General features: G+C 38.6%; 1 protein-coding gene across 2 annotated transcripts in view; it reads right to left on the bottom strand.

The window, feature by feature from the left end:
- The window catches only part of rttn (rotatin), a 51094-nt gene extending 26072 nt beyond the window's left edge, over nt 1-25022 (bottom strand). For both annotated transcript variants that reach the window (XM_086065521.1, XM_086065520.1), the window contains exons 1-29: nt 24825-25022; nt 24323-24510; nt 24065-24254; nt 23875-23964; nt 23516-23609; nt 23236-23350; nt 22526-22688; nt 22124-22286; nt 21863-22047; nt 18982-19097; nt 17821-17976; nt 17538-17750; nt 16252-16364; nt 16056-16182; nt 15740-15865; nt 14156-14272; nt 13498-13637; nt 12729-12900; nt 10687-10786; nt 10074-10159; nt 9538-9655; nt 7648-7744; nt 7467-7532; nt 7191-7379; nt 6495-6737; nt 4789-4942; nt 2559-2725; nt 2217-2436; nt 1302-1430 (exon numbers count right to left, since the gene is read on the bottom strand). In XM_086065521.1, coding sequence (XP_085921647.1) covers nt 1302-1430; nt 2217-2436; nt 2559-2725; nt 4789-4942; nt 6495-6737; nt 7191-7379; nt 7467-7532; nt 7648-7744; nt 9538-9655; nt 10074-10159; nt 10687-10786; nt 12729-12900; nt 13498-13637; nt 14156-14272; nt 15740-15865; nt 16056-16182; nt 16252-16364; nt 17538-17750; nt 17821-17976; nt 18982-19097; nt 21863-22047; nt 22124-22286; nt 22526-22688; nt 23236-23350; nt 23516-23609; nt 23875-23964; nt 24065-24254; nt 24323-24510; nt 24825-24855 — 4068 coding nt within the window. In that variant the 5' untranslated portion in view covers nt 24856-25022. The remainder of the gene's footprint in view (nt 1-1301; nt 1431-2216; nt 2437-2558; nt 2726-4788; nt 4943-6494; nt 6738-7190; nt 7380-7466; nt 7533-7647; nt 7745-9537; nt 9656-10073; nt 10160-10686; nt 10787-12728; nt 12901-13497; nt 13638-14155; nt 14273-15739; nt 15866-16055; nt 16183-16251; nt 16365-17537; nt 17751-17820; nt 17977-18981; nt 19098-21862; nt 22048-22123; nt 22287-22525; nt 22689-23235; nt 23351-23515; nt 23610-23874; nt 23965-24064; nt 24255-24322; nt 24511-24824) is intronic.
- Between the last annotated feature and the right edge of the window lie 2182 nt (nt 25023-27204).

Here is a 27204-nt window from a genome sequence, read left to right as displayed (position 1 = left end):
TAGGTCATGTACACTGCAATCATCATGGCTGCTATGAAAAAGGTTAAGGGGAAAAACGCGATATTGGGCTATATTGGTCTGTCTTTAAAATTATGTGATGTATCAAGAGTAATAGTGGTATCAGTACTTGGTAGGGCTGCACAATATTGGAAAAACATGTGAAATGCGAAATAGTTGTTGAATATAGCGATATTGATATTATTGCGATATTTAACATGTCTCTAAAGTAATGACCTTTTTATTATCTAATGAAAGAATTAAAAAAAATTCAGGCGGCGAAATAAGCAAGCTCAACATATTCAGAATTGTAATTACGCTAGATCAGAGATGGGAAGTAACGAAGTAAAAATACTTTGTTACTTTACTTTGAATAGTTTATTTTTTAGACAACTTTTTACTTTTATCTGTTATATTTTAACATGAGTATCTGTACTTCTGATTTGATACATTTTCAAATCAAGGTCGTTACTTTTGTTTTTAAATGCATGAAAACAATTAAAATACTTGATCTGGAAGAAAAAGCAGCGTCAATGGCTCTTGGCTCCGCCAATCATATCAAGCGTTACATGGCCCCCTACATCCCAGCTTGTGATTGGCTCTACGACACGCGATCACATGACGTGCAATTGGCTAGTTTAGAAAAACAACCCGTAAATATGAGGGCAATGTGCGCCGCCACTACAGAGGGTCATTTGTACTTGATAGCAAGTCAGAGAGTCAATTGGCCGATGTATCCCAATTTTTGCTAACATAAGGAACATACTGTAAATATACTTTTTACTCGTTAAGTACATTTCATACCCTGTACTTTTGTACTTTTACTTGAGTAATTATTTGAGTGAGTACTTTTACTTTTACCAAAATCGTTTTTTTACACAAGTAATTGTACTTTTACTTAAGTAGAGAATGTCAGTACTTTTCCCATCTCTGCCCTACACATTTAAGTTTGCGTCTGACTGGTCAAATTCAGATAAAAACACACAGTTCCATACGAAACTTATTGCATGTGTTTGCGATACACATATTGCATGGGCTAATACAGCGATATCGATATTTTTTCAATATATTGTGTGGCCCTAAGTATTGGTGAATACTCAAGAGTTGCATACTCGTACTAGTATCGGTCTGGAAAAAAAAGTGGTATCAAACATCTTTAATTGATATCATTTTACTGTGCAAGTGTTCCGAATGTGACTGCCAAGTGTGTGTGAACCATTAAGTCACAGTTTTGCTTCATATAAATCCTTTCTAGTACACTATAATATTGCAGAACTTAAAAAGAGGCTGCACATATCGCTCACCTTTTCCTTGTTCTCCGTCATCATCTCATGTGACAAGTGAAGCAAGCAGACGACAGCATTCTTGGTAACACCTTTCCCCATGAACGACATGGAGTTGCCTCCCCACTTGACATAAAACGAGGAGATCACCTGTGTGGAAGAAAGAGGTTTCAAAGTTAGCACCACTTTAACCTTCCAAGCAGAAACCACCTGAAAGGACACATGTTGCTCAGTCGGATGTTAACATATGCTCATCACGAATCCAAAAGGCAAGCTTTAATACAGCCGAGACTAATTATGCTGTTTTGATGTGCCATCGGAATGTGGGACTGCACTGAAGAGCAGATGAAGAACGAATAGCTCAGGCAGTCGGCGGAGCTTTAGGGCTCTTCGGAGCCAGAAGGAACAATCACAAAGGTGTGTGTGTGTGTGTGATGACTGTACAGCCTCCACTCTTTGTGTGATCTTAATTCATATTCACAATCAACATGGACAAACTGTTGTGTTAACACGACAACCCGTTCCACAGGGGCTTTAATTGAAAAAGACAAAAGGTTCGGACACACGGCTGCTGTGCAAGCTGGTCCGCTGCTTCACGTTACGGCATCATTTAAATGGGCTGTGGAACAACTGAACAGATGGAGCGGGCAGGCTTGATTAATCTCATCAGTATCTCTGCATTGTGCCATATCTAATCATTGTAATTTTTTTTACTATCAAGTCCCATGAATATCTTTTAACTTAGTTTTAATTAGCTACTCAGAAAGCAGACAACTTCTTATACTCGTACAGTAGTGTATATACAGCTTTGTAAATGCTCTCATCTCAGATGAGAGGATTGCTATCTTGCTGACTGAATGGCCATTCAGTTCTCTATTTTTTGGGGACCTCATTAGATATGTCAGTGTCCCTGATCATTTTTTCCAAAACACAGACCTCTAGCAGGCCGCTGAGATACTTGGCGCAGAGGGAGGCGGGCGACAGGTCAAGGCAGTGCGAGCTCCAGCCAGACTGGGCCGTCAGGCTGGCGATGCCCTGCAGAGTCCTCTCCAAGCTGGGGAGGCCATAGAAGTGTGGGGCGTCAGACACCCGCAGGCTCTGAAGGAAGCGGAGTGCCAGCTGGCTCTTGAAAGGGCCGGCAAGTGCCAAACATAGCCTGGCACGAGAAACAGGCGAGACAAACAAGAAAGAACAAACATAAAGAGCTACATAGTAATGGAGGATGCAAAAACAAAGATCAACGTTATTGCCTTAAGTGTGTTTGTGACACCATCTTACCTGTCTAAGGTGTGTGTCAGCTGACAGAGCAAGTTCTTAAAGAGGTTTGTCAGCTCTCGCTGTAATTTCTGGCTAATATGGTTCTTGACTTCCTCTGGCTCGTCTGGGTGTTGGCCCGGGCTTGCAGTCTCCACACCAGGCAGCAAATTAAGGAGGGACACTCTTTCCTAAAGAAGTGAAGATCCAAGAAATGGAATTAGATTTGCGTTCACCAAAAATCACTCTCGATTACCACCGCTGATGGTACCACAAGCTTTTAGACAGCACAGTGGGGGTACCGCAAGGGTCCATCCTGGGTCCCTTATTGTTCTGTGTTAATATAAATGACCTTCCATCTGTTTTTCCTGAAGTTCTCAGAAAAATGTACGCAGATGACGTTGTGATAAATGTTCATGTTAAAACAAGTCAGAAAGCTGCAGTTTTGCTTCAGGGTGCAAACATACTTGACATTAAATATTTAAAAAAAAGTCAGCATGTTTTTTTCAAAGGCATAATATTGATCCTGCACCTGAAATTATTAAAGGATGCACACACAAAAAAAATCAAGGTGTGCTGGACACCACAATGTCTTTCAAAAAGCATGTGTGAAAAATGTTTAAAATTATACAATTTTGTTTAGATATATTCACCATCAGATGCCTGCATTACTAGTTGGTCTCTTGCAAATACAGTGTGACAACCGCTCCATAGCCTGTTCAAACAGGCCCTCAAAATATTAGACAAAAAAAAAAAAACTCCCTCATATCACCATTGTAACATAGTTAAAAATATATATATATATAATTGCTTAGCATGTCAAAGCGATTTTACATTGACTTTAGCATTAGCACTGGCGATGTTAGTAAAACAAAGCATTTAATATAGATAATATATATGGGTGCTTTCACAAAGTCGGGAACTTGCAAACGCATTGTGCCGTTTGGCACATTAATAATTTTTTCTTTGATTCTAATGTATTTGAAATGCCAAAATCGAAATCACGATTTAATATTCTTTCATCGCCCAGCCCTCCACTGTAAATGTTGCTAACTTAACAGTATTCATTTTTTAAAGTACTGATTTGATTATCCTGTATTTGTTTATTCATTCTCTCTTTAAAAAAAACAAAAACAAGCACACACAAAGAGAGAGGAATTGTATCCTAACAACTGGAGTAATGGAGAAATCCCCACTTCTCTGAATTGATTACCATCCTTCCCCAGAGTCTGGTCTTAAGTGGTGTTCTGGTCGACACACTGACATGAAGACAGTTGGACTTACCTGAACTAGCAACAGAGGCGCGTATACTTCCACTACACAGCCGCCTGTTACTGGGTCACTCAGAATTCAATGCTGTGAGTGCAGTTTTTAACTTCCACTTTTGTTTTTGGAGTAGTTTGCATTTTGACAATGAGGTTGCATGAAAATGGTGTGTTCCAACGATTTTTGTTGTTTAAAAATGAAAGGATTTTTTTTTTCTAACATTGATCTTTGACTCAGTGAAATATATTTCTGTACCCTTTTGTATGGAAAACCCAAACTGCCAAAATAAAAAATAAAATAAATAAATAAATAAAAGTGAAAATAAAAACAGATATAAAATATATATAATTAAAAATAAATAAATACAAACGATAAATGGAATAAAAATAACATTTATTTTTACTTTCATATATATATATATATATATATATATATATATATATATATGTTTTTTTTGTTTTTTTAAATAATTTTATATATAATTTTTATATTATAATTGTATTTATTTTTAATTTTGGCAGTTTTGGTCCTCCATACTTGCATACTGTTTGTTGTATGTCGCTAATACATGTGTAGAAAAAAGCAGATTACAGAAAAGAGAGGGCGGTATGTCTCACTACAACCAGGCATTCAATCTGAAATTATGCCAAGAGTGGGGAGGGGCCCATTGCTTACACAAGAGCCACACACACACATGTTAATGAGGAGCTGATTAAATTCTAAAACTAACTAATGCTAGCAGCAAGTATCTTCCTCCAGGCAAAAACATAAATCCAAGCCCAGGAAGTCATTACTGCCGTATATCTGAGACGAATGCTTCAAGCTGTGACGTGATTGTTCGTGTGTTTTTGTGGGGGAGAAAAATATAGTGTTGGTATTGTTGCTTTGATTACAGGTACCACCATCTGTGTTGGAGAGAAGATTATCATAACAGAGATGCACACATTGCTGCTTTGCCGGATTTTTCTACAAAAAATACGCTGCCGACCTCATTGAGAAGCAGCTCCAACATCCAGCGCAGGTCCTTGTCCTCCGGGTCAGACCAGTGTGTGCGCGCATGTTTGAAGTATGCGTTCAGAAATGCAACGATGTACGCCAGCAGCCTCTCATCCTCCACAGAGGCTGGATGCACCTGGAGAAACCTGCAGCGAGGAAGAGCAAAGAGACGGTCAACCATGAGAGAGCACTGAGAAAGAATAGGTTATTTTATCTTCAAGGAAACAAAGCGAATACATGTCTTTGTTTCATTACAAACAATTAAAGCAGGTTTTACAATGCTTCTGAAATAGGTCTGCTTGAAAGTGTGTCAAAGGGTTAATTAATCGAATCTCCCTTTGAATGCTTTATTAAGCGTGTCGGAACGTTGGGCACTGAAGGAGAAGAAGAAATTACCCTGCTGAGCCATGAAGACATTTAATTTATAGGAAGTGCCGTCCCACACTGTTCTGCAGAGTTGCAGAAGCAGCCAAGATAATGGCGGTCGTAAAAACCATGCCTTAATTAGCTTCATTCATTTAGCTAAACAAGACATACTGAGGAAGACTATATAGACAAAAATGTTACAGTAAGACACACCTCTTATTTAAATTCATCTCAAGGATTGAACTAAATCCCACTAACTAACTAGGTGCTACACTAAATTCTACGGATGATCGATACCACTTTTTTTCAGACTGATACCAGTACGAGTACTCAAATAATGATTAGCCTCCAATTCCGATATCAAGTACCGACACCACTAGAACTTTTGATTAGGGATGGGCAAATGCCGATAACAGGATTGGGCACCATTTTGCGGCCATTTTCCCATCAGGATTAAGAAGTTAGAAATTAGAAGACCAGAAAATTGGCATTAATTTCATGCAATTTTAGGGATATATATGGTATTAAACATCACTACTTTTGATACATAACATTTTAAAGATCTATTTATTTATTACCTATTTTCTTACTTTTCTTTAAAATTGTATGAAATGTCTGGTCAGTGCTGGATTTCACTTTCCTTTCTTTTCTTTGATCCTTCCTCGGGTCTCCTGACAACCTCATGACTCTAGCTGGATTCTGAAGTATTCGGTTTAGGTGAACGGTATGAGATTTTTAATAGGTTTTAGGTGAACTAATGAGTACACACACACGCACGCACGCACGCATACACACATACACACGCACAAAAAAAAAAAAACAACAACAAAAAGAGAGCAATGATGATGACATGTCGAATCGGTAAAATTACCGAATTAATAATACTGAGCTCTCTCAACAAAAAAAAAAATAATGAAATTAATGGCAATACACTGAAAGTGTATGCTGCTTGTTATTAAACAAACCTGTATCGGCAAAAATCGCAATCAGCAGGTCAGACATTTTAAAAGTTGTTAGTACCGATACTTAAAAAAAGAAATAATTCATAGAAAAAATGACGCAACGATCAAACAAATGTATTCTATGAACATTTGTGGGTTGATTTTTTTGCTGGCAATTATAATTATGAGTGAGTTAGCTGCCTCAAAGTTCTGGGTTTGAGGTTCGAAATTTGGCCTGTGTGGTATTTCAATGTTCACCCCGTCCTGACTTCTACAGGCCTCCTTCCACACTCCAAAAACATGCATGCTGTTATTGAAGATTCTAATTTTGTGAATGACTCTGAGTAAATGTGAGTGTCAATAGTCTTTTTTGGAGATTGTGTGTTTGTACCTGGTCACGGCAGCCTGCCAGCTGAGCGAGTGTAGCGTTTCTCTACATCTATAAGTGGTTGCATCAGGGACGGACATTTTGTCGATCATCAAGTGGATGTTGAGTCTTGAGAGGGCGGCGATCACCGAACTGTGTCCCACTGCCATGACCACAGCCTGGACGCAATCCTGCAGGGCGCTCGGAAGGTGAGTTGCTCGCAGTGACGCAACCTGGGCCTCCGAAAGCTTCAAGTCAGCATGGAATCTGAGGGTTGAACAACAACGCGTGACTGCTACGGCTAGTTAGAATGTTTACTAAAATTTTAAACTAAATATGTTGATAAAGGCAGGTCTAAAAGAATATGTGTATCTCTGACATAGGATAGGACAATGGACTAAAAGTAGACTGATAGTATGAAATGTAGCTAGTTTAAACTATATTAGAGCCATGCTCATCTGTTTCAATTAGGCCCCATATCGGGGAAATGAAGACAAATGAAACACAAGATATCAAAACTTCTGAAAACATGTTTCAGTATAATTTTTCTCTCTTTATCTGGAACATGAACACAACATGTTTTTGTAATGTAAGGGCACTTCAGTAAATGTAGTTTTCCACAACATAAGGGGGATATAAGGGCATACAGTATTTATTTCGAGCAAAGGAAGAGAGGAACATCCAATGTTATGCAGAGCACTAAGCAGCAAAGTATATTACTCGGCATTGTCGGTCGAGCCATTCAGATCCTCCAGCAGGTTGTCTATACCACAGTGCCATGCAACGTTCCAGACCACCTGCAAGGCTTGACGGGCAGGGGCTAAGGTGAGTAGGTCTGAGGTGGGCATCAGCACGCAACGGTACGGGCTGACAGCATGGTGGCTCGCGGCCTTGAAAGGCATGTTGTACCTTGAAGGGTAAACGAGACAGTTAAGTTAGACAGAAACAGATATGAGCAACCAAATTAAGACTGATGAGAGCGGCCTCAAAGTTTACCTGCGAACTACTGACAGCGGGAGGGAGAATGACGGGAGAGTACCATCGTTTGGTGATTTGCCCGACCTGATAAGGCAAAAAAAAAATTATATATATATATATATATATATATACACACTGTAAAAAATATATATATATAAATGGATGCATACTGTATGATAGCTGAGATGTTAAAACTCACCATGTTACCGTGCTGCTTATTTCATCAAAGAGCAGCAAACTCATTAGGACGGCAGCCTCACCCCGGTTGTTATTGTTTGCCTTCATGATTAGAGATACTATGCACAAGACAGAGCATGTAACCCAATTTTGTATGTACTGTACATGCACAATAATAAAGTGCATGCCATTCTCAGTAAATAAAAACACCAAGGAAAAGCTTTGTGCCTCTATAATTCATCCCAAAGGAGCTCCAAGCATTAACTGCACATTAACAAACACTTTCCGGTGGCCAAATCTTATATAAAAAAATATGTTTTGATTGTTTCTTAAATAATACTGTATTTTAATTTCTTGAAATGGTAAATTTGGCATACCCGCATTGGTTAGCTCCAAGTATAATAAATAGGTGTGTCAAAATCGGTGTTAATTTTGGGTCAATTAAAAAAATCCTTCAACGCCATTAATGACCGCCCCTTACTTGGAAAGCCTCTACTGGGAGAATTCCAATCGCAACGCAGCAGACACGCCCATGTCAAAATTTAGCAGTAATACATTTTTTAAAAATGCATATATTTGTGGAGTTGTATTTTACAATTTAAAAAATGCAGAATTTCACAAGTTACTTCATGTTAATTAGATAGCTCTTAATATGAAAAGAAAAATGGACTGAGCTGTTACCAATGTCTTACAAATGCAATTTATGCCATATAGTGGCAGAAAAATGACCTCAACACAAATAAATATCAGTCGTTTTTTTACAGTACAGTAAAATAATAATAATTTTAACTAAATTTTATGAATTATAATGAAATATAATTACTAAAACATGCAGCCATATTTCTATTAGTTTAACATTTCTCTCACTTTTATGTTAAAGAGTATGAAGACTTAGGAAAAAAATATTTTATTGTACATTCTATTGTACGTTTAGAACAGATATAAAATTAGTGATTAATTGTGAGTTAACTATTGAAGTTTTGCGATTAATTACGATTAAGAAAAATAATCGCCTGACACCCCTAATAATAAGTGATAGAAAGAACGTGGATTCATGGGAATTTGGATGTGTTCTCGAGAGCCCCTACCCAGCTTTCCATGTTTCTCTCCACTAACACACCTGATTCATGATCAGCATCGTTATCAGGCTTCTGCAAAGCTTGTGGATGAGCTGATCATTAGATTCAGCCGCGCTGAAGGAGGGAGACATGGAAAACAGGCTGTATAGTGGTTCTCGAGGAACAAACTTGACCACCCCTGGTCTATAACAATAATGATGTAATTGGCATTCACAATTTCTTAATAGAATGACTATCATTATCTTTGTTGAAATCCCTGGTAAGCAATGAATATTTGACTTTTAAGTTTGAAACACCACAGAGTATTGTTAGTGACGCTGCCAAATCTGACTGATTGAAGTGTCCATCCGGCCGTTTCGAAGTACTAATGCCGTTAGCGATGCAATACATCTTCAATTCATACGTTAGCATAACTGAACGTTAGCCACTGAAAGCTGAACTATCAATAAAAATAGAAAGCATATTTCGTCACTTTATACGATTCTCATTAAATGTTGGTGGTGGGACTCATACCTGTCACTCAATTACGTCACTGCAAAGCTGTTTTAACCCACCCAAAGAATGAGGAACACAAAGATAGTGAAACACTACAGCTCCATAATTCAGTATTACATAGTCACATTATTTTAAAAGTTATCTATAATGTATTTAGAAACATGTCTATGAATTTACTTTACAGGTTCTTTAAGACCAAATTTTTCTATTGGCTCTCATCGGATTGTACAATTGTTCCTAATACATTTTGGTATCCAAAAGTGCGTATGCACTACCCCACATTCACAGCAAAAAGTGTACAGCATTTCTTAATGAGATATCTTTCTAAAAGAATGCACCTCGGAGCAGAGTGACAAGCAGGAGGTTGCGTTGCGCCAGGCTGTTCCTCAAAGATGGATCAGCATACACCAGTTTTCTCAGGATACACACACAAGGCTCCAAAATGCAGTCCAAGCTCTATGCAGGACAACAAATACATTTAGTGTTTAATTGTCGGCAAGAAAATGAGCAGCAGTCTCGCACTCTTCTACTGACATCCCAGTGACGCGATGGGACAAATAGCACCTGCAGACAGCTCATTCAATGTAGCCAAACACAGCGTCTGATTCAAGGCCTGGAGGGCTAAAAACACAGCCTACCGGGGCCTGTCTGACACTGTTAATACGGGCCATCTCATCCTCCTATCATCCACGCCTCAGTGGATCTCTTCGACATCCACTGGCAACAAGTGAACTTACATGTGTGCATCAATGAGGGCATACAGAGGAAGTTACTGTTGACTACACACACCCGCCCAGGATTCCTTCGTTCCATTTGATTGAATCACTGCAGTGTTTGATGGTTTATTATTTTGTTAAACAAGGTTTGAGTTTACCTTGTTACCGTTGACAGTGTCAGTGAGGAAAGAAATAACTTTGTCAGTTATTCCAAGATTCTTCAGGACTGGATGCATTGTTGTTTCTACAAAGAAGGAAATGAAATACACAGGCTGTAAATATATATATATTTTTTAAACATAGTGGGAAAGCTGTGATATAACCACAAATGTTCTTTTCTTTTTTTTGATGATATCATGCACATAGATTTCAAACAGAATACCTGAAACAGGTTAAAAATTTGATTTGTTCAACCTACTAAAGTGAAATCAATGCATGCTTATCAAGAAATTGTGCCCATAGAGAGAAGTCATTGGTGCAGTTGGATCACCTCCTAATTGTTTTCAACTGCACTCTGCCGCACTGTTTGAAACTCCAACACAGTGATGAGAGCGAGACAGAGTGTGTTGGGAAACCAATTTAGAAAGCAGAAAAGTAAAGTAAGCAAAGGCCAAGAAAAAAACGGTCAGCAGTTTTTCGGGAAAAACATAAATGCTTGCCCCGGTTTGACAGCATTCAGGCAGATGGTAGGAAACGCCGATGTAAACTAAAAGGTGATGTTTAAAGAGTTTATGAGAATTACAGAAAATAAGTTTTTTAGAGAAAGCTCACCCTGCAGAACCACAGACAGCTGCTCGGCAGCAGATCTTCTCAGAGCCACGTCGACAGTGTCTGACGACAGCATGGAGAAGAGCTTCTCCACCGCCTCCACCTTAACATCAAACATAGAATATAGGATTGGCACTGAAAACATTTCTTAAAGCAACACTAAGGAACTTTCAGTTGACGTTGATTATGGTGGCGCCAAATGGACAAAATGTCTGAAGGAAGACCACATTTCCTATTCCCATTTGTAGTTTTTTGTGTGGCAGTGTTCCTACCATCCTCCTCAAAGTTGCTTCGTGCCAGTAAAAATGATACAGACCCCCTCGGGCCATGGCAAAGGTACTTTAACTAGTTTTAAGTCAATGTTTCATCAGAAGAATTATGAAAATATTTTATTAAGGTTGAAAAGTTCCTTAGTGCTACTTTAATCAATCATGGGGAAAATAACATTAAAGTTATGTAGTTAGTATTTTTCTGTGCTGTTGTAAGATAAATAAATAAAAATATTCATTGATGGTACTTTTCCCCAAAATATTAACAACACTGTAAAAATTATTTAAAGGCGAAGTCAACCCAAAAATTTTATGTTGCATGCACCTTCACTAGTCTAACACGGCATTCGGTTTAATATTGCGTTTCTGGAATATTAATTCATCTCAATGTCTGGTGGCGGCCATATTGCTACTTGCTGCCGACTGAAAATTACATCACAGGAAAGGCTCAGGTAACGACCAATCACGGCTACCCTGTTTTTTTAGTTGGGTCATGTGACGTTGGCAAGATGAACCGTGATTGGAGCCGTGATTGGTCGTTAATTAATGTGCTCCCAAAAACGTATACAAATATTTTATTTTATATATTGCTATGGTCTCAAAAACGTATTTATACGTATTTTACGTTTTTTTTATGCTAGAGCATACAGAAGGCTTTGATGCAGCCTCTGACCTGAAGAGGTCACTTAAAGCAATGGTAGTTGTTACAAAAAACGGCCAGCAGGTGGCAGCAGAATATAAGCGATCAGCCAGGGCCATGTTGCAACAAGCTCTTTTCCCTAATGTTTTCAAAAGTTTGTGAATAATGATGAAACTTAGCTATATTCTACGGAAACAGATACAAATATATTTTTTTCCCTGATGAAAGAAGAGACTCAATTTATTTTGGTAGGTTCCATGTTTGTATAGCAATAGAACACAATATTCTGTGAGCCTTGCAAAATCAGTCAAAATCCAGTAAAACAGTGAGCGAAGGGGGTTGCTTCAGTGAAAATGGCTAGGAGTGAATGAGTTGAATGAGCTCTGAATAACTGTGATGTCATTTTCAGTCGACAGTAAGTAGCAAAATGGCTGTCCCCTGAGATAGATAAAAACGGTTGGATTTTGCTCCTTTATCCATATTTTAAAAACGTAATATTAAACAGAATGCTATGTTGAGACTAGCAGGCCTGCATAGGGCTTGTTGTAAAGGAACATGTTGGGTTGACTTCCCCTTTAAATATTACCTGCGTTGTTTCAAGCTAGGAATCTTGAAACAAAACAAAACAAAAAAAAAGAGAATGTTCAGGCTATAAAAAAGTAATATGACTGTGCCAACATCATGACAGACGAGATGTACTGAAGCCAAATTTGCTAAACCAGTGAAACTTACTCTGTTCACTTTCCAGGAGTCTGGCTTTGTATTATGGCCAAATTATATGTTAAAGAAAAACAATTGCAAACAGAGAAACACACAACCTGGAAGAGTCACTGAAGGGTATAGAAGTTGATGTCGTGGAAATTAGAAAATTCGATTTTTATTTAAATTTTTAAAATATATATTTTTTATTATGTATATATTTATTTATTGACATTTACTTTTAATTAATTAATTAATTATGTTATTTATTGATATCTATTTCATTAATTTGAAAACCGCTGGTTGTAAGTACTAATTAAACATTAAACAGTTGGACTTGTGCTTTCAAAAGTTTAGTGAAGGTCAAAGTTCATCTGTAGAGGTTATAAATCATTTTAAGTTAATCTTGAGGTTTCATCCTGAATGTCTATTCATACCTTCAGTACAGACTTGCTGTTGGTGTCAAGAGTGACGTTCACCAGGTATCTTATGCAATAGAGATTGGGAAGCGAAGAGGTCACCGACTGGTCCAGCTGCGGCCTGATTATTTTAGCATCGCCTGCTCCAATTAGGTGAGCCATGATGTGTTGAACTGCTGCTATTCTCACCCTGTTTACAATGAACACAGAGAGCACTTAATTGAAAACCCACCCAAGAAAATAATCATCTGCTCACAGCATGACCACATAAATCAACTTTAGTGTTGTCAAGAAATAAGCTTTTTATCTTCATTATGACGGTACACAAGCCGCTTCAGAGGCAAAATACTCCTCACATAATCGCTAACAAAAGCGTCAAGCAGCGCAGACAAATCGGTTGTGTTCAAAATTCACCGAAGCTCATCGACTGACCGGCTGTGAATTTCCATTTCCATCAATATTCATAGACTGGGACCGAGTAGCTGTTTTACACAGACCTCGCAAAGCATTTAGATGACTTGATGAGCCGATCGGCCGACAGCAACAGACTGTAATAATATGTCCATCACAAAAAGTCTCAAGAGCTTGTCTGGTTTGCAAAAAAAAAAAAAAAGACATTGAGAGCCAACTAATCACTTTGTCTAAGCCAAGGAACAGAAGAACTATGCCATTAGCGCACACACATTCTGAGCAGAAATATGGCGCGCGCACACACATTCTGAGCAGAAATATGGCGCGCGCACACACAGACACACACGGGGAGACATCATTAGAAATGTTGACTCACGTGGGTTGTCTGGTGAAAAGAAGTTTGAGAGCTGCTTTTAACTTGGCTGTGCTTGGAAACATATCGTCTCTCGCCACCTCCGACATGTCACTTAGCAGCAGGACACAGCTTCCCAGTGACTCCTCGGTGCTGGCATAACCCTGCCTCACACATGCACACACACATTTTCAAACAGTCTTGGCAGACAGTGAAGTGAACAATGGGGAATTCCTGCTAAGCAGCACAAGAATAAGTCAAATATGCATCACTTTGATTACGGGTGGTTTTCATTTTGTCACTAGCTGACAGGATGGGCACATTTGTGAATGGCCCCCTTGAATTAAATCATGCTCGACAGCCTTGTCACAATCACATGCATATTTATAAGGGCTTTTCAGGCTTTTGGCTGCCTGAAATGGAACAATTAATAACAGCAAGCAGCCCCTCACCCAAAAAGGAAACTATGTAAATGAGACAATAACTAAATATTGCTCTCTGGCAGCTCAATAAACAGCCTTTGTTGGTCCACAAATGCTACATTTGCACTTTTGATCACAGTTATTTTGATTACGGGGGAACATTCAACACCCTCACCCCGCTCTCCCTATTAATATGAGATCATAAATTCAGAGCACTATAGGGCTTTATGAGCTGTGCAGTACAAATATAATTTTCCAACCTGTAATATGGTGATGACCCGAGAAAGTGCCACAATGAATCTCTCCCAGGTTGATGTTGTCATCATCAATTGTCCCTTGAGCAGGAATAGTAGGATATCTTTGGCAGCGACATTCACCTGTAGATCACAGGTTAAGTGGTGGAGTGACATTTAGCACTGTGGATAAAGACAGCAGGTAATGCAAGTGACAGACTTTTAAATGTCTAACACTACGGATGCCTGGCAGTTTAACGGCCTTAATATAATGTTGGAGAGCTTTACAAGGCCCGTGATGCACATAACCGGCGCACGAGCCTTTTGTTTAATTACTATTTCTGCTCACAACCAGGATCTAAACTAACATCTCTAAAAAGTGACGGCTGGCCAGAGTCATTTTGCAGGAATGACCTTGCCCCAAAAACCTTAAAATGGCTTGTAAAGAATTAACATTTTAAAAGGACACAGTGGGGTGTTACAACAGTTAATTAGACTTACTACAGAGTTAAGTCATTTTCAAGGTCACTGTTTAGCTAGTACAACCACAACTTAACTGACATCGTTCACTCTTATGGCTCGCCCTTAGAATAAACTTCATGGGGTGTCTTATGTAATGCATTTGGACACAAACTATAACCATATTATATAAAAATATATCATCTTAGGTCATTCATCTATAAAAAGAAACTGTGTGCTCACATTGAAATAGTAAATAGTGAAGCAAGAAGAAAGTTGGAAGTGGCCGCCCCCTGATATGGTAAAAAACTGATGTATTTTGCTTCTTAGTTCATGTTCTACAAATGCAATATTATTCAGAATGCTCTGTGTTTACTAGGGATGTGAATTGCCTAGTACCTGGCGATTCGATTCGTATCACGATTCATAGGTCACGATTCGATTCAATACCGATTAATCCTGATACGAATCTATAAATTGATTATTTACGCTAGTTGGCCACATATTATTGTAAAGACATCTTTGGGTTGACTTTCCCTTTAATAGAAGTTAAGGGGGTTAAAGTTGAAAATTGTACAAATGTATCTTTTGATTCTTGCTACTGCAGCCGCTTTAATTCAGATTTTGTTTAAAATGTGAGTCAGAGCTCACAACAGGAACAAGAACTGATTTGACATTTCACCTCAGGTACCTCAGCGATCTTTTCTCTCTCGGATCAAAAAAATAAACTGTATGTTTGACGTATTATGTTAATCCCTGAAAGTAAAAGATGAGGTAAATATTGACTGTCAAAGCTCAGAAAAGGAATGGGGCTATATGACTTTTGTTATGTCAGCCATCTACATGTTGATATTGTTTAAAATCAACAAAAATCTCGCATTGAAATTGTATAATAATTCATGAAATGGGGGAGAAAATCACTTGAAAATTGTGAATGGTCATCCACTGTCCTAATTTGAATTTGGTCGGACTAAAGACACCTTAAACCCAAGTCCCTATTACTTTTTTTTTTTTATTGCTTTCAAAATGAACAGCAATCTTGCTTTGAATGTTTCGGAAAGAATAAGTCTAGCCACTGAACCCTTAAAATTATTACTGCAGGCACATATATAACAGATTACATTCAAAAGACAGACAAAAATGTTTGCCTACCTTCTCTGAAGAATCCTGAAGGCCAAAGGCGCTTATTTCATACAGCACCTTGTGGTGTAGGAGGAACTTCACCCCATTGCAGCGTCCCGATTCTGGTTGTGACGTATTCTGGATGCCGAGACACTCCTGTGGGTAGTGTAAATAAACACCACACTGAATAAATGCAGCATGTTATTATTCATCACTATAATCCGCAGTTAACGTTTAGTGCATGACAGACAGTAACTGCAGTTGATCCACGTGAATTGTTGCTTTAGCCATAAACTCTCATTTAAGCACTGACTGCCTGTCTGTCTGATAAGACACCAGCTCTGACCTTGACAATAGTTAATGCGCATGTGTAGGTTTCTATCTTGACGGGCAGCAATGGATGAGACAGCAGCTTGAGGAGGAGTCTCTGACTCTCAGTCTGGAGGACTGGACTGGGCTGATCAAACTTCCACCTGATGGCATATCACATCAGTTCAAAAGACTATGAATGTGATCAACATGTGGTGATTAACGTAACTCACAAATGGGAACAGAAATGAATGCATTCCTTGACGACCGGCAAGTGCTCATGAAATGGAAGGCCTTCTATTGCCTGCTCCGCCACTTCCAGCAGCTCCGGCCAGTTCTTCTCTCCCTGAATGAAGAAAAAATGTGTTGGCTAACTAGGCTTGAATCAAAGTGACTTGAACACTGTTGTTATGACACAGGTTCCTATTGATAAATGAACAAAAATTCCCACAGACACACTCCAAAATATTATTATAAAACTGATGCCTTATGCCTAAAGTCAAATGCCCCCCAAAAGTGTGACCATTTACAAAAGAAATATAACCACTTATTGGATGGAGAAGAGGAGATACAGATGTTTTTCTATAAAGTGTCATTAATATACGTTTGGAAGAACTGTTAGTCACAACGACAGCAAATAAATGTATGTGTTGTTGGTTGTGTGACTTTAAATAAGTGTGTCTCAATTTTTGTTAAAGAAGAAAATATTTCACCACCCCAAACTCTCCGCCGCAACTATATGGTAATTAGTATCATTTGTCTATAAAATTATTACAAAATAGTACACCTCCGCAGAGGAGCTAATAGTCCTTGCACACTCTCTGACAATGAGAAAGCCACTGCCACCTACAGTAGTGGATGTGCAATTACACTTTATGGTAGTATGGGGGGAAAAAAAAGTTACTTTAAAGCGATGACATAATGAGTAATGTCATGGGCTGAAGCTGCTTGACTTTCTTTTTTTTTTTTTACTTCAATCAACCAGTGGCATATAAGAAACTCACTTGTAACTTAAATGCATGCAATACGAAGCAAAAATAAATAAATGAAAAAAATCAGCCAAGCTCAGGCTCATAATGCTAATAATTCACATGTTTGGGCACTCATAAGTCAAGATAAAACAGCACATTAAAAAAAATACAGTACACTTCTTATGCTGCCTAACAAATTGATTTAGCAATACTTACAAAAGGCCACTAGGTGACAGTATCGCTCTTCAAACACCTTCTGGTTCTAACAACTTCAAAGTGGGAGTAGTTTTACTTTATTTAATTTTTACTTAACAGTGACTAATTTATTTGTATACTTATGACAGTATGTTAAAGTATTAAAATATAAAACATTGCCTGTACATGATATAAAGGCGCGTGAAATTAAGTCACTCTCACTTTATTTTGGAACTTTAACCAGCATGACAGGATTGTGTTTGAAATCGGAGGTATCCCTGTACAGTATACTTCAATTCAACGTATAAGCGAGTAGATTTTACTGCAAGTATGTGACATCATGCACATCGTACCTCAGTCTGTACCTCCTTGAGGAAGGTGCAAGTGGATTCAATCCACAGAGCAGCACGGGTCACCCTCCTGTAGAGCTCATGACTATCAGAGTTTAATTGCTCCAAGTAGGCCACTGCAGTCTCTTGCATGCTGGGTAGTGCCATTCCAAATGACTTGTCCAGGCAGAGGTGAAAAATAGCAGTTACTGTATTCTTTGGGACATTCCCACTAGCCTGTGAGATGAAGCATTGTGTATTATTATTACCAAATTAACTATTTACAGAGTTAGGTTAGCACACACACCTTTTCAAGAGGAAGTATGGTCTGCAGGAATTTAATGATGAAGACTGCTGAGCCTGTGTATGCAACTCTGTGGTGAACTTGAGAACCGCTGCTATTGTCCTGGTGGTAACTCAGGACATCTGCAAGTGAGTCCATGCATGTTTGCAGATTCTCCTTCTAAAATACACACAGCAAACAATGTTGTTCCATCATGAATGTTCACTTCATACAGATTGTAGAGCTAGTGGCTGACAGCCGAGGGAAATACTTGCTCAACGCAGACATGCGAAATTGAATGTAAGAGAGGATTTGAGTGTTATTTTTGTACAAAATACAGTTGCATCCATCTCACAATGAAGAAACTAGAGCAGTCTATTCTCAGACTCTTTGTTCTGTTAGCAACAGTGATTGATTAATACCAGTAGGGGGCAGTAAGTGTCCTGTTTATTGTTTGGCTGGTTAACTCAGACAAGCGCATTCCCTTTAGACACAAAAAAAAGTGTCTGCCACACAAAACTGCTCTCCACATAAATATGACAAAACAGGCCACAAGACGTTGAATGGCATGTATTAAACAGCAGAGGGCCTGAGGGCATTCTTTCTTGACAAGTGTACAGTATGAGCCCAACAACAGAGGAATATCATTTTAAACGAAGGGTGAAAATATGGTTCTGAGACACACACAAAAAGTGTGTATGATACAACTTTTCTTGTTGTTTTAAAAACTGAAAAACACTCTGGATTGGTTGTCAATCAAACGACCCCCCCCCCCCTCCAAAAAAAATCACATTATTAATTTCTATTTTGGGATTCATATACACAGTCAACAACGTGCAGCTAGTCTCTGGTGTCGTCTGTTGTGAAAATTCACATGTCTCCATTGAATCCAAATATTGGGAGAATTCCCAGTTTTTCTACATGTAAAGCCAAAATGGCAACAGAAATGCTTTTACTCATACCATATTGGTTGCAAAATGAGAAGTGGTGTAGCATTCTGAAATTCATTCTGCCTAATCACACGCATCAAATCCGCGTTGACTCCTGTCCTGACTAGCGTATGCCTACGTGTTTGTGGCAAATTGCCTGGAGGCAAAACTCAGCACACCAGCCCCCTCCCCCGTTCAAGTCAGGCGCATCCATTCATCTGCATAAGAGGCTGTCACAAGCTGTGTTTTGACTTGCCAGCTCCATCCCCACCAGGCTGCGATCGTCCCAGACCAGTTCACAAATGCTGTCCCCAAGCAGGAGGACGGTGTCAAACAGCAGCTCCAGAACGCGACAGAACACAGGTGAAGCATCTGAAAAATGCAAAAGGGGGAGAAGGATGGAGAGATTTTTTTTGACAAGTGTATTATTTGAAGAGCTCTTTTCTAAAATGCTATAAATCCGTTTTGATGAAATTTTTACCCAGAACTGCACATTTTAGATAGGGATGTTTGATACCACTTTTTTTCAGACCGATACCAGTACATGAACTCAACTCTTGAGTTTATTATCAATACTGATACCAAGGACCAATACGACGAGGACTTTTGATACATAAAATACATAATAATTGAAATTAATGGCAAATTATTTTTATTTTATTATTTATTTATTATTTTAATGGTCTCTTTGCACAACTACTTCCTGAACTCAGTACCACTGCTTCATTTCCTGTCTTTCATGATTGGACAAACTGATTAATCCAGGTGTGCCTGACCTCAATCACCACGGCGACAATGGCCAGACACACCTGGATTAATCAGTTTGTCCAATCATGAAAGATAGGAAATGAAGGAGTGGTATTGAGTTCAGGAAGTGGTGGATTTGTGCAAAGAGACCATTAATATTATTTTAATTTCTAGTTCCTGATCATAAAAAAGCCACAAGAGGGCAGCCGATACGAGTACCGATACCTAGAAATAAGGTCAAGTATCGGACCTGGTATCTGTCCTCGCTCATCCCTAATTTTAAAAGCATTCATTTGATCCTACATTAAAACCATATATTGTCACAAAGTGTTTGTTCAACAATAACTGACCAATGTTACAATTACTTTGCTGACGATAAGAGCAAGATTGGTACCTGGGTATCGATACCAGTACTCAAGAGTAACACATTTTGGTACTAGTATTGTACTTTTGTCTGTTGGTGGTGGTAATAAATAAATCCTAATTTATTTTATCATAAAATATATATTTTTTCAATATACAGTAAACTTTGACAAATAACAAAACAACATCATGAGTTTAAAATAAATGAGCAAAAGAGGTATGGGTAAAATAAATACCAACATTTTGCAAATAATAAAGTATTACATAATATAAAGTGTGACGCAAAGTTTTTTGCAATGAAATGCACAGTTAGGGATGGGTGAGTACCGATACCAGGTATCGGTATCGGGCCAATACCAGGTCTTATTTCAAGGAATTGGTACTCGCAGCCCATTTTACAATCAGGAACTAGAAATGATAAATTAGAAGGATAAAAAAATTGCCATTAATTTCATGAAATTTTAAGGAAAAATGCTATTGACCATTTGCACCGACGTGATCACGTGACTGCCCTATGATGGACGGCGGAAGGAAATGATTGTTGAATGGACGTGACCCGGAGCGACTTAGTGACTTAGCGACTGCTATTTTACAAATTAAAAGTTATTATTGTCCATAGAGCCATGGAATCTATTACTTCAACCAAAGTTCGCCTGTCAGTCGAAGTTGAACATTTAGTCGGGACTCATAGAGCGCGATTTTTACTTAAGGTGGAGATCGCTACTTTGCCAGAATTCACAGCGCACGACCTATATCATTATGTAGTCAATGCCGTCTCTTCTCCTTACACCGGGGCTGATTTAAAAGCTTGTCGCTGGCTGAGTCTCTGGGACAAGATGCTACGCTCACATCCGGGGGACCATATACCTCGTAATGCAAAGGTAAGACTTGTTTATCATGCTAACTGACTTATTTTTACACAGTCCGTTCTATATTGAAACACTATGATGATTTTATGTTACTATGTTTACTAGCATGGAACAAATGACTATCGTAGTGGCAAGCTATGCAGTAATTTCATGAATATGACTGCGGCTTCAGAGTGAAAAACTCCAAGCACAAAGACGAAATCCCCCATTATTAAACATTCAAATGCACTTAATAGTTTTGAAGAAGGTACATTTTAAAACTAAGCTGTGTGTTCTTGCAGTTGGAGTGGACGCTAACTATCTGGCTCGTTAATGTGATTTGAAACACGCAATTCGACACCTCTGTTACAATCTTTGTTAGAGTGTATGTTTACTAGTAAAATGTATGAACATGTATCTACTAATTACAACATTTATCTACTAACCTCGCAAAAAATAATCGCTGCAAATGTCTTCATTAGTAGGTATGCGATAAAAAGCTAAATTTGGTTTACTCCTTTGTCTGTACAACCGACCGCACAGCAAGATATGACCATTTTATAAGATTAGATCAAGGACTTTACGCTGTACGAGATTCAATGGTTACAATACAGGCAAGTGGCTTTTTTGCCGTCCAGCGTCCCATAGGGGGCGTTTACATGAGGGCTGTGACTTCACGTGCAAAAGGTCAATATTGGAATGTATGTCTTTCTTTAAAATTAGTTGTCATTGTTTTGTTTGGGGGGGGGGGGGGGGGTTAAAAATGACTAGTGGTATCGGTATCAATGACTATGGTAATTTTGAATTGAGTACTCATACTGGTCTGAAAAAAGTGGTATCAAAAATCCCAATGCATAAAGAATGGAGTTAAACAGTAATGCAAAGAATGGAGTTAAATATCAAATCATATGGATGTTTGTTTATTATCAGTGCTTGTGTAGTTGTTTTTCAAAACAGACCACCAACACGCCGCGCGGTGCATTCAAACCCAACTTGGACCGAACCATCACAAAAATATCAGTTGAAAGGAGGGTAAACAAGAATGAAGAGAATATAATATATCGGGATCAAAAGTCTGTACACATTGGATGACATTGCAATATATATAATGTTTTGGGGCCATTGATGACATTTTGAGAAAGAGCTCCGCATTTGGATATGTGGAACACAAGCACTGACCTGTCTTAAGCAGCGGGATGACATGTTCCAGGGTGGCAACAGTGAACTGAGCTAAAGTAAGCTGCTGCAACCCCATCTCTGGGTCATCTTCCAGACCCTGGTCAGGGAGCGCCAAGCGACCCACATCTGGGGGGGGTGTCTGTCTGGCTGTCTGGGCTGCTACTGCACTTCTGTGTGAACTGCCACTAGATGAACACAATATTAGCCACACATGTTTAAAGACAGAAAGATGTTAAGGGATCATGAAATTCATATGCATACCTGTTGGAAGCTGCATCTCCATCTTGCCCATCACCCCTGACTCTCTGACCTGTTCCCCCGACCACAGATGGCCGAGGAGAGCACTCTGCTGCTGGGGAAGAAGCCTGTGAATGCTGGGTTGCCTGTGCTTCCTGGGAATAGGAGGAATTCTGGGAAAGCGTATCTAAATAGCCAAAGCAAAGATAAACACATTTAAAACAGACTAGCACTCTAAAACCGTTTTAACAAAGCTTCTTATTTGATTACGTGAAGACTGAGTGAAGTACTGCACTTCCAGGAATGAGGCATTTATCTGTATTTCCTTTATTATTATTATTATTATAAATCTCAACAAGTTGCCACACTTCTTTAACTTGAACATTAAAATAAAATTCACGCAAACGACGCAAAACAGTAACTCACAGGTAGCACCTCCTTGCTTGGCAGAGTGGAAGCCGGGATCTCGATGAAAGCGCAGCCTCTGCCTCAGCCCCACGCAAAGCTGCCTCAGGCAGGAGAGCGCCTGCAAGTGGAGGTGACACGCCTCACCTTTACCCGACCCCTGCCTCAGAAGGGACAGAAGAGTCTGAAGACAGGAAAAGACTTCATCAGCGAAGGCAATATTTAATGACATGAATGGTTGAGGATATACAGTATGTGTGTGTGTCTATTTTTGTTGTAGCTCTACTAGTTTATTAGTTTAAGATAAGACAGACTATTGGTCTTTAAAAACAAGGCTAAAAATCTGATATGGAGAGAACATTTGTAATAAAGGTCAATCTATAAAAAGAGCAAATGACATTGAATTATTGATGATGCAATTTAGTCCAGCAAATCGAAGCTAAAAAATACATGAAAAAATTGTCCTTTTAATGACTCGACTTCAGCATGAAAGTTCATTCGCGCTATATGGTTTTAAAAATGGATGTAATATTGTAGTTGTAATGGTGTAGAAATGTGCTTTAACATACTGAGAGGTGTTTCCAGCGTTTTGGGTACCTTACTGAATAGTGTGAAGATGGCGACGCTCAGTATTGCATCTCATTAAGATTGTGCAGGTGGCAACAGAGTGTATTTTTGGGAACAGGCCAGTGCTTTATGTTTCACCCAAAGCAAGAGATAAGAGTGCACACCTTTGCAATATTGGGCCTCTGCAGGAAGATTTCAGCAGGGAAGTCCTGCATGATGACGTCACACAATAGCTCACACGTGGTCCGCACCAAGTTGGGGTTGCTGCTTCTTAAAGAACTTTTTTGGAAGTAGTGAGTTTGAAAAAAAAAAAAAGACTCATCAATGATCCAAAATGTCTAATTATATAGTAAATAAATTACATTAGTTATTAGAGACAATTCATATCTAATTCAATATGCAGAAATATTTTTTATTAGGCCTAATACATAGATTGCCTCTCACCTTTCATTGGAAGATAGAATGTGTCTGTCAGTGTTTGTCAAAGTCAGCCACGGAAACACAGAGAACTTCAAGCACTTTACGGTCTCCTCGTTCACTGTAAAAATCAGGTGGATGAGATAACACAAAGCAACATAACCAGGAATTAAGTGATAATAAATATACAGCGGAATCTCCAAAGTCAAATCCCAATTACAATTTGGAGTTCAACCATAAAATTATCTTCTATAAGAATATTTGTTTTAAAGTTACACCTATTGTTTAATAGCACCAATAAACATAGATATTAATAACTGTTCAACTTTGGAGGTTCTATGGTCTGGTGCATTGTGCAACAAAAAGTAGAAGAAAAAAATCAATGCCTGCTATCTTCAGAGGAGGTACATCCCCTTGGTTAAGTATGCTCTTCTGGAAATATCCCCTTTTCGGAAGATACCCGTCGGATGGTAAATCTGTGGTTGTTTCAGAGGTCACATCACATAAGATATTCGTAAATTAATCGTTATCATTATTGAATGGATTTCATAAACTACTTGTCCGAGCTTGCAGCACCTGTTGGAGGTGTATTGCGGAGTCCATGCGTTAAAACGGTGGTGTGACTGGGGATTAGTTCAGGTAGCTGGAACAGCTGGTCCAGGGTTGCGTCAATGACAGCGCGAAGTCTCGGTTCCACGTTAGCAGACAGTTGGGAAAGGAAATCGTCCGCCTCTACATCTCTCAGCATCTGGGCAGCACTTGGATGCTTCGTGACAGAAGCAAAAACAATTATGCAATGAAAACATAGAGGACATAGCCTTCACTTCCATCTACCTTGGATAAAGTCAAGAGCAAATCCAGGACTTCCTCTTGCATGGGCACCTCCGGGAAATTGAACCATTCCAGGAGATACACAAACAGCATCTTTTCTTGAACAATATCATTGATGGAAATCAGGGAATGCTTCAGTTTACACAGGATGCTCTTCAAAGCTCGAACTCGGATCTCGACCAAAGAATGGCCTGTTGGTCACAAAAACAAAATACTTCTATTCCTAAAGAAAAACACTTGTAGTTGTATTTTGATGTAAGTAGCAGAAAAAAAGTTCTGAATTTTACTGACTTTGATAACTTTACTGAGTTAGCAAACAAAAGCGTTCACATTTGTTTCAAGTACACACACAAGTGCACGTAACATCCAACATAAGAACCGCTAGATAACTCAAGTAAAAAGCGATTTTTTTTGTATAGTTCGGTAGAAAGAGGGGGCAACAATCGCCGGTTCTACATAAAACAGCTCACCAAAGCAACTTTTATCCAGCTAACCCTTAGCCTACCTATTTTCTTGATAATGCCAGATAATTCCATATCCCGTGGTCACCGCTTTTAAGGTTTAAATCAAATGTTATCCAAACATAGATGAGGTCCAAATGAGACACTTTAGGGAGTCGATGTCTTCTGCTAGTGTCACATAAAAGACAACGGAACGGACAGATGTGAACACAGCTTCCCGGGTTTGTTTTCAACATCCGCGCCAGCGTCACTCTACTTCCGGGATAGTGCGAGGATGCGTTCACGGCCTTCAAATGTGGAGGAGAAAAAAAGATTTGCGCTCGAGTAGTAAACATGCTTTTTGTGGATGAAAAAACAAAAATCGACATTTCTTGAGCGCTTCATGAATTCTAACGATAACAACTAGAATACAATACCTTGTATTAACATTGTCAAGCGTTTTTAATATATATATATATATATATATATATATATATATTCATAAAAAAAAACTGATGAAGCCGTTAAAATCCGGGCATTTATGATATTTCCGCAAAGCAAACGGTTCCTTTACACGGTGAAAACTAACAACGTATTAATTGCTTTTGCCTGTGACTAGCAGACAAACCAGGCAGATTGTTATAAAAATTAAACGACATTTCATCACATTTTGAAATCAAGATAATCCAAATTACAATGAACCAAAGTGACGTCCAAATTGTTTTCAATGAGCAAAGAGTAGGACCACCGTTTTGACTTCTGACATAGCATAGGATCAGAATTTTCAATTAGGCCTAAAGAATTCTAAGTATCATTTAATCAAATGATTTCCGTACTATAGAACTTGTACAAGAAGGTTGAATTTAGTTTACATTCATACTGACACTTTTAACCAAATCAATCATTATTATCACCTAGGTCTACTACTTTGTCTTCCTTTGAAAAGCCTTTCATTTCATTTATTTATTAACTCCACAAATGTTTGGCACGTCTGGCCTATTTCACATGATCTTACACACACTTCACATGTGTATTATGATTTGACAAGGTGATAATTAACAAATTCAGCTGCATGTATCACATGTTTGACGGTCACCTTGATTTTTATTTATATATTTTATGTGTATGACACTTTCCTTTATCATCAAGATGATCTGTTTCAAAACAGTTTTTTTTTTAACATGAATGTTTATTTACACTAAAGGGGTGATTATGAATACTAATTGTTTGACGACGAAGGCTGAAGTGTAAACGTCATTCCACAGTCCTTCCTTGCGCTGACGGAGTCCCAGCGGTCCTGTCGTGGATCTGCAGTGCTGACATTCCTTCTGTTCCTGTCCTCCACTACATTGCCAAGGGTAAGAACAGCCACTGAGGAAGACTGTGACACTTGGTGAAAAGAGTCCAATTAAAGCAAATGCTAGGTATTGTGTAAAATAAAATAAAACATTGCCCTCCTTTAAAGCACTACTATATGGTAGTTTGTTTCTATAATGACAAAGGTATCTAAAAAAAATTCAATTATTAAGTTTGACCTTTTCTTTCTTTAATTTGTGTGTTTATTTATTTTTGAATCCACAAAAAAACGGTACAAGTGTTGGCAAAGAAGAAAAGGTGTGATGCTAGCTATTGAACAGGTTGCGACATTGGAAAGTGTTGCTCAGAAAATATGTTCAATACACGTAATTGGATACAGTATCAATTATAAGCATATGCTAAGATGAATGAGCAATGCCTTAAAGGCCACTTGGTGTTAATTTGAACATTGCCTGTACTGTACAGTTAATAAAGGTTTAATGATGGCAACAGTTGGAGTCTTCAACAAATAAGTTCACTTTTCCTTGTTTCTTAAGAGAAACATTGTTATGAAAAGCGGCAACTTGGATGCCAATGAACATAATGAAACAAATTGTGTTCAACTGCTACTACACTGTACAGTATTGACTTCTTTCTTTCTTTCTTTTAGAGTTGTGTCAATTTGTGCCTGCATTCTGTTTGACTTTCTGGCTTGGAATATCAAGTGGAGTAAACTTTGTTTGTCAGGTCTAATTTGGCTTGTGGAGACTCATGTGTTGTGGTGTCCTTGGTGCATCATTTCAGAGCTGCCATCCCTCCTTCCTCCTTCTTCCTGCTTTCCTCCATGACTACTTTCCCTCGTGTGCCAGCATATAAAAAAAAAAAAAGGTAGCCTGATCAAGCCTAATAAGGCCGAGTAATTAGAGTGCTGCAGAGAGCCTGTCTGCCTATAGCAGCCCCAAGCAGGTTGGGGAAGGACTGCCATACACTTGACAGTGTGGAAAAAAACAACAATGTGATGTTCAGCAGAAACCAAATTAGTCTGGCAGTGGTAAACATCATCCCCTTTAAAAACAATACTGACACTAATTAGGAACCAACGTTTAGTTTGCTCTATCAACTTGTAGTTGGAGAGTCAACTTGATATTT

Source organism: Leptonotus elevatus, chromosome 21 (genome assembly GCF_054856555.1).
Source record: "Leptonotus elevatus isolate MCC_2025b chromosome 21, RoL_Lele_1.0, whole genome shotgun sequence".
NCBI classification, from domain to species: Eukaryota; Metazoa; Chordata; class Actinopteri; order Syngnathiformes; family Syngnathidae; genus Leptonotus; species Leptonotus elevatus.
Note: the sequence above shows the minus strand (reverse complement) of the source record. Positions and strands in the feature narration are given on the sequence as shown.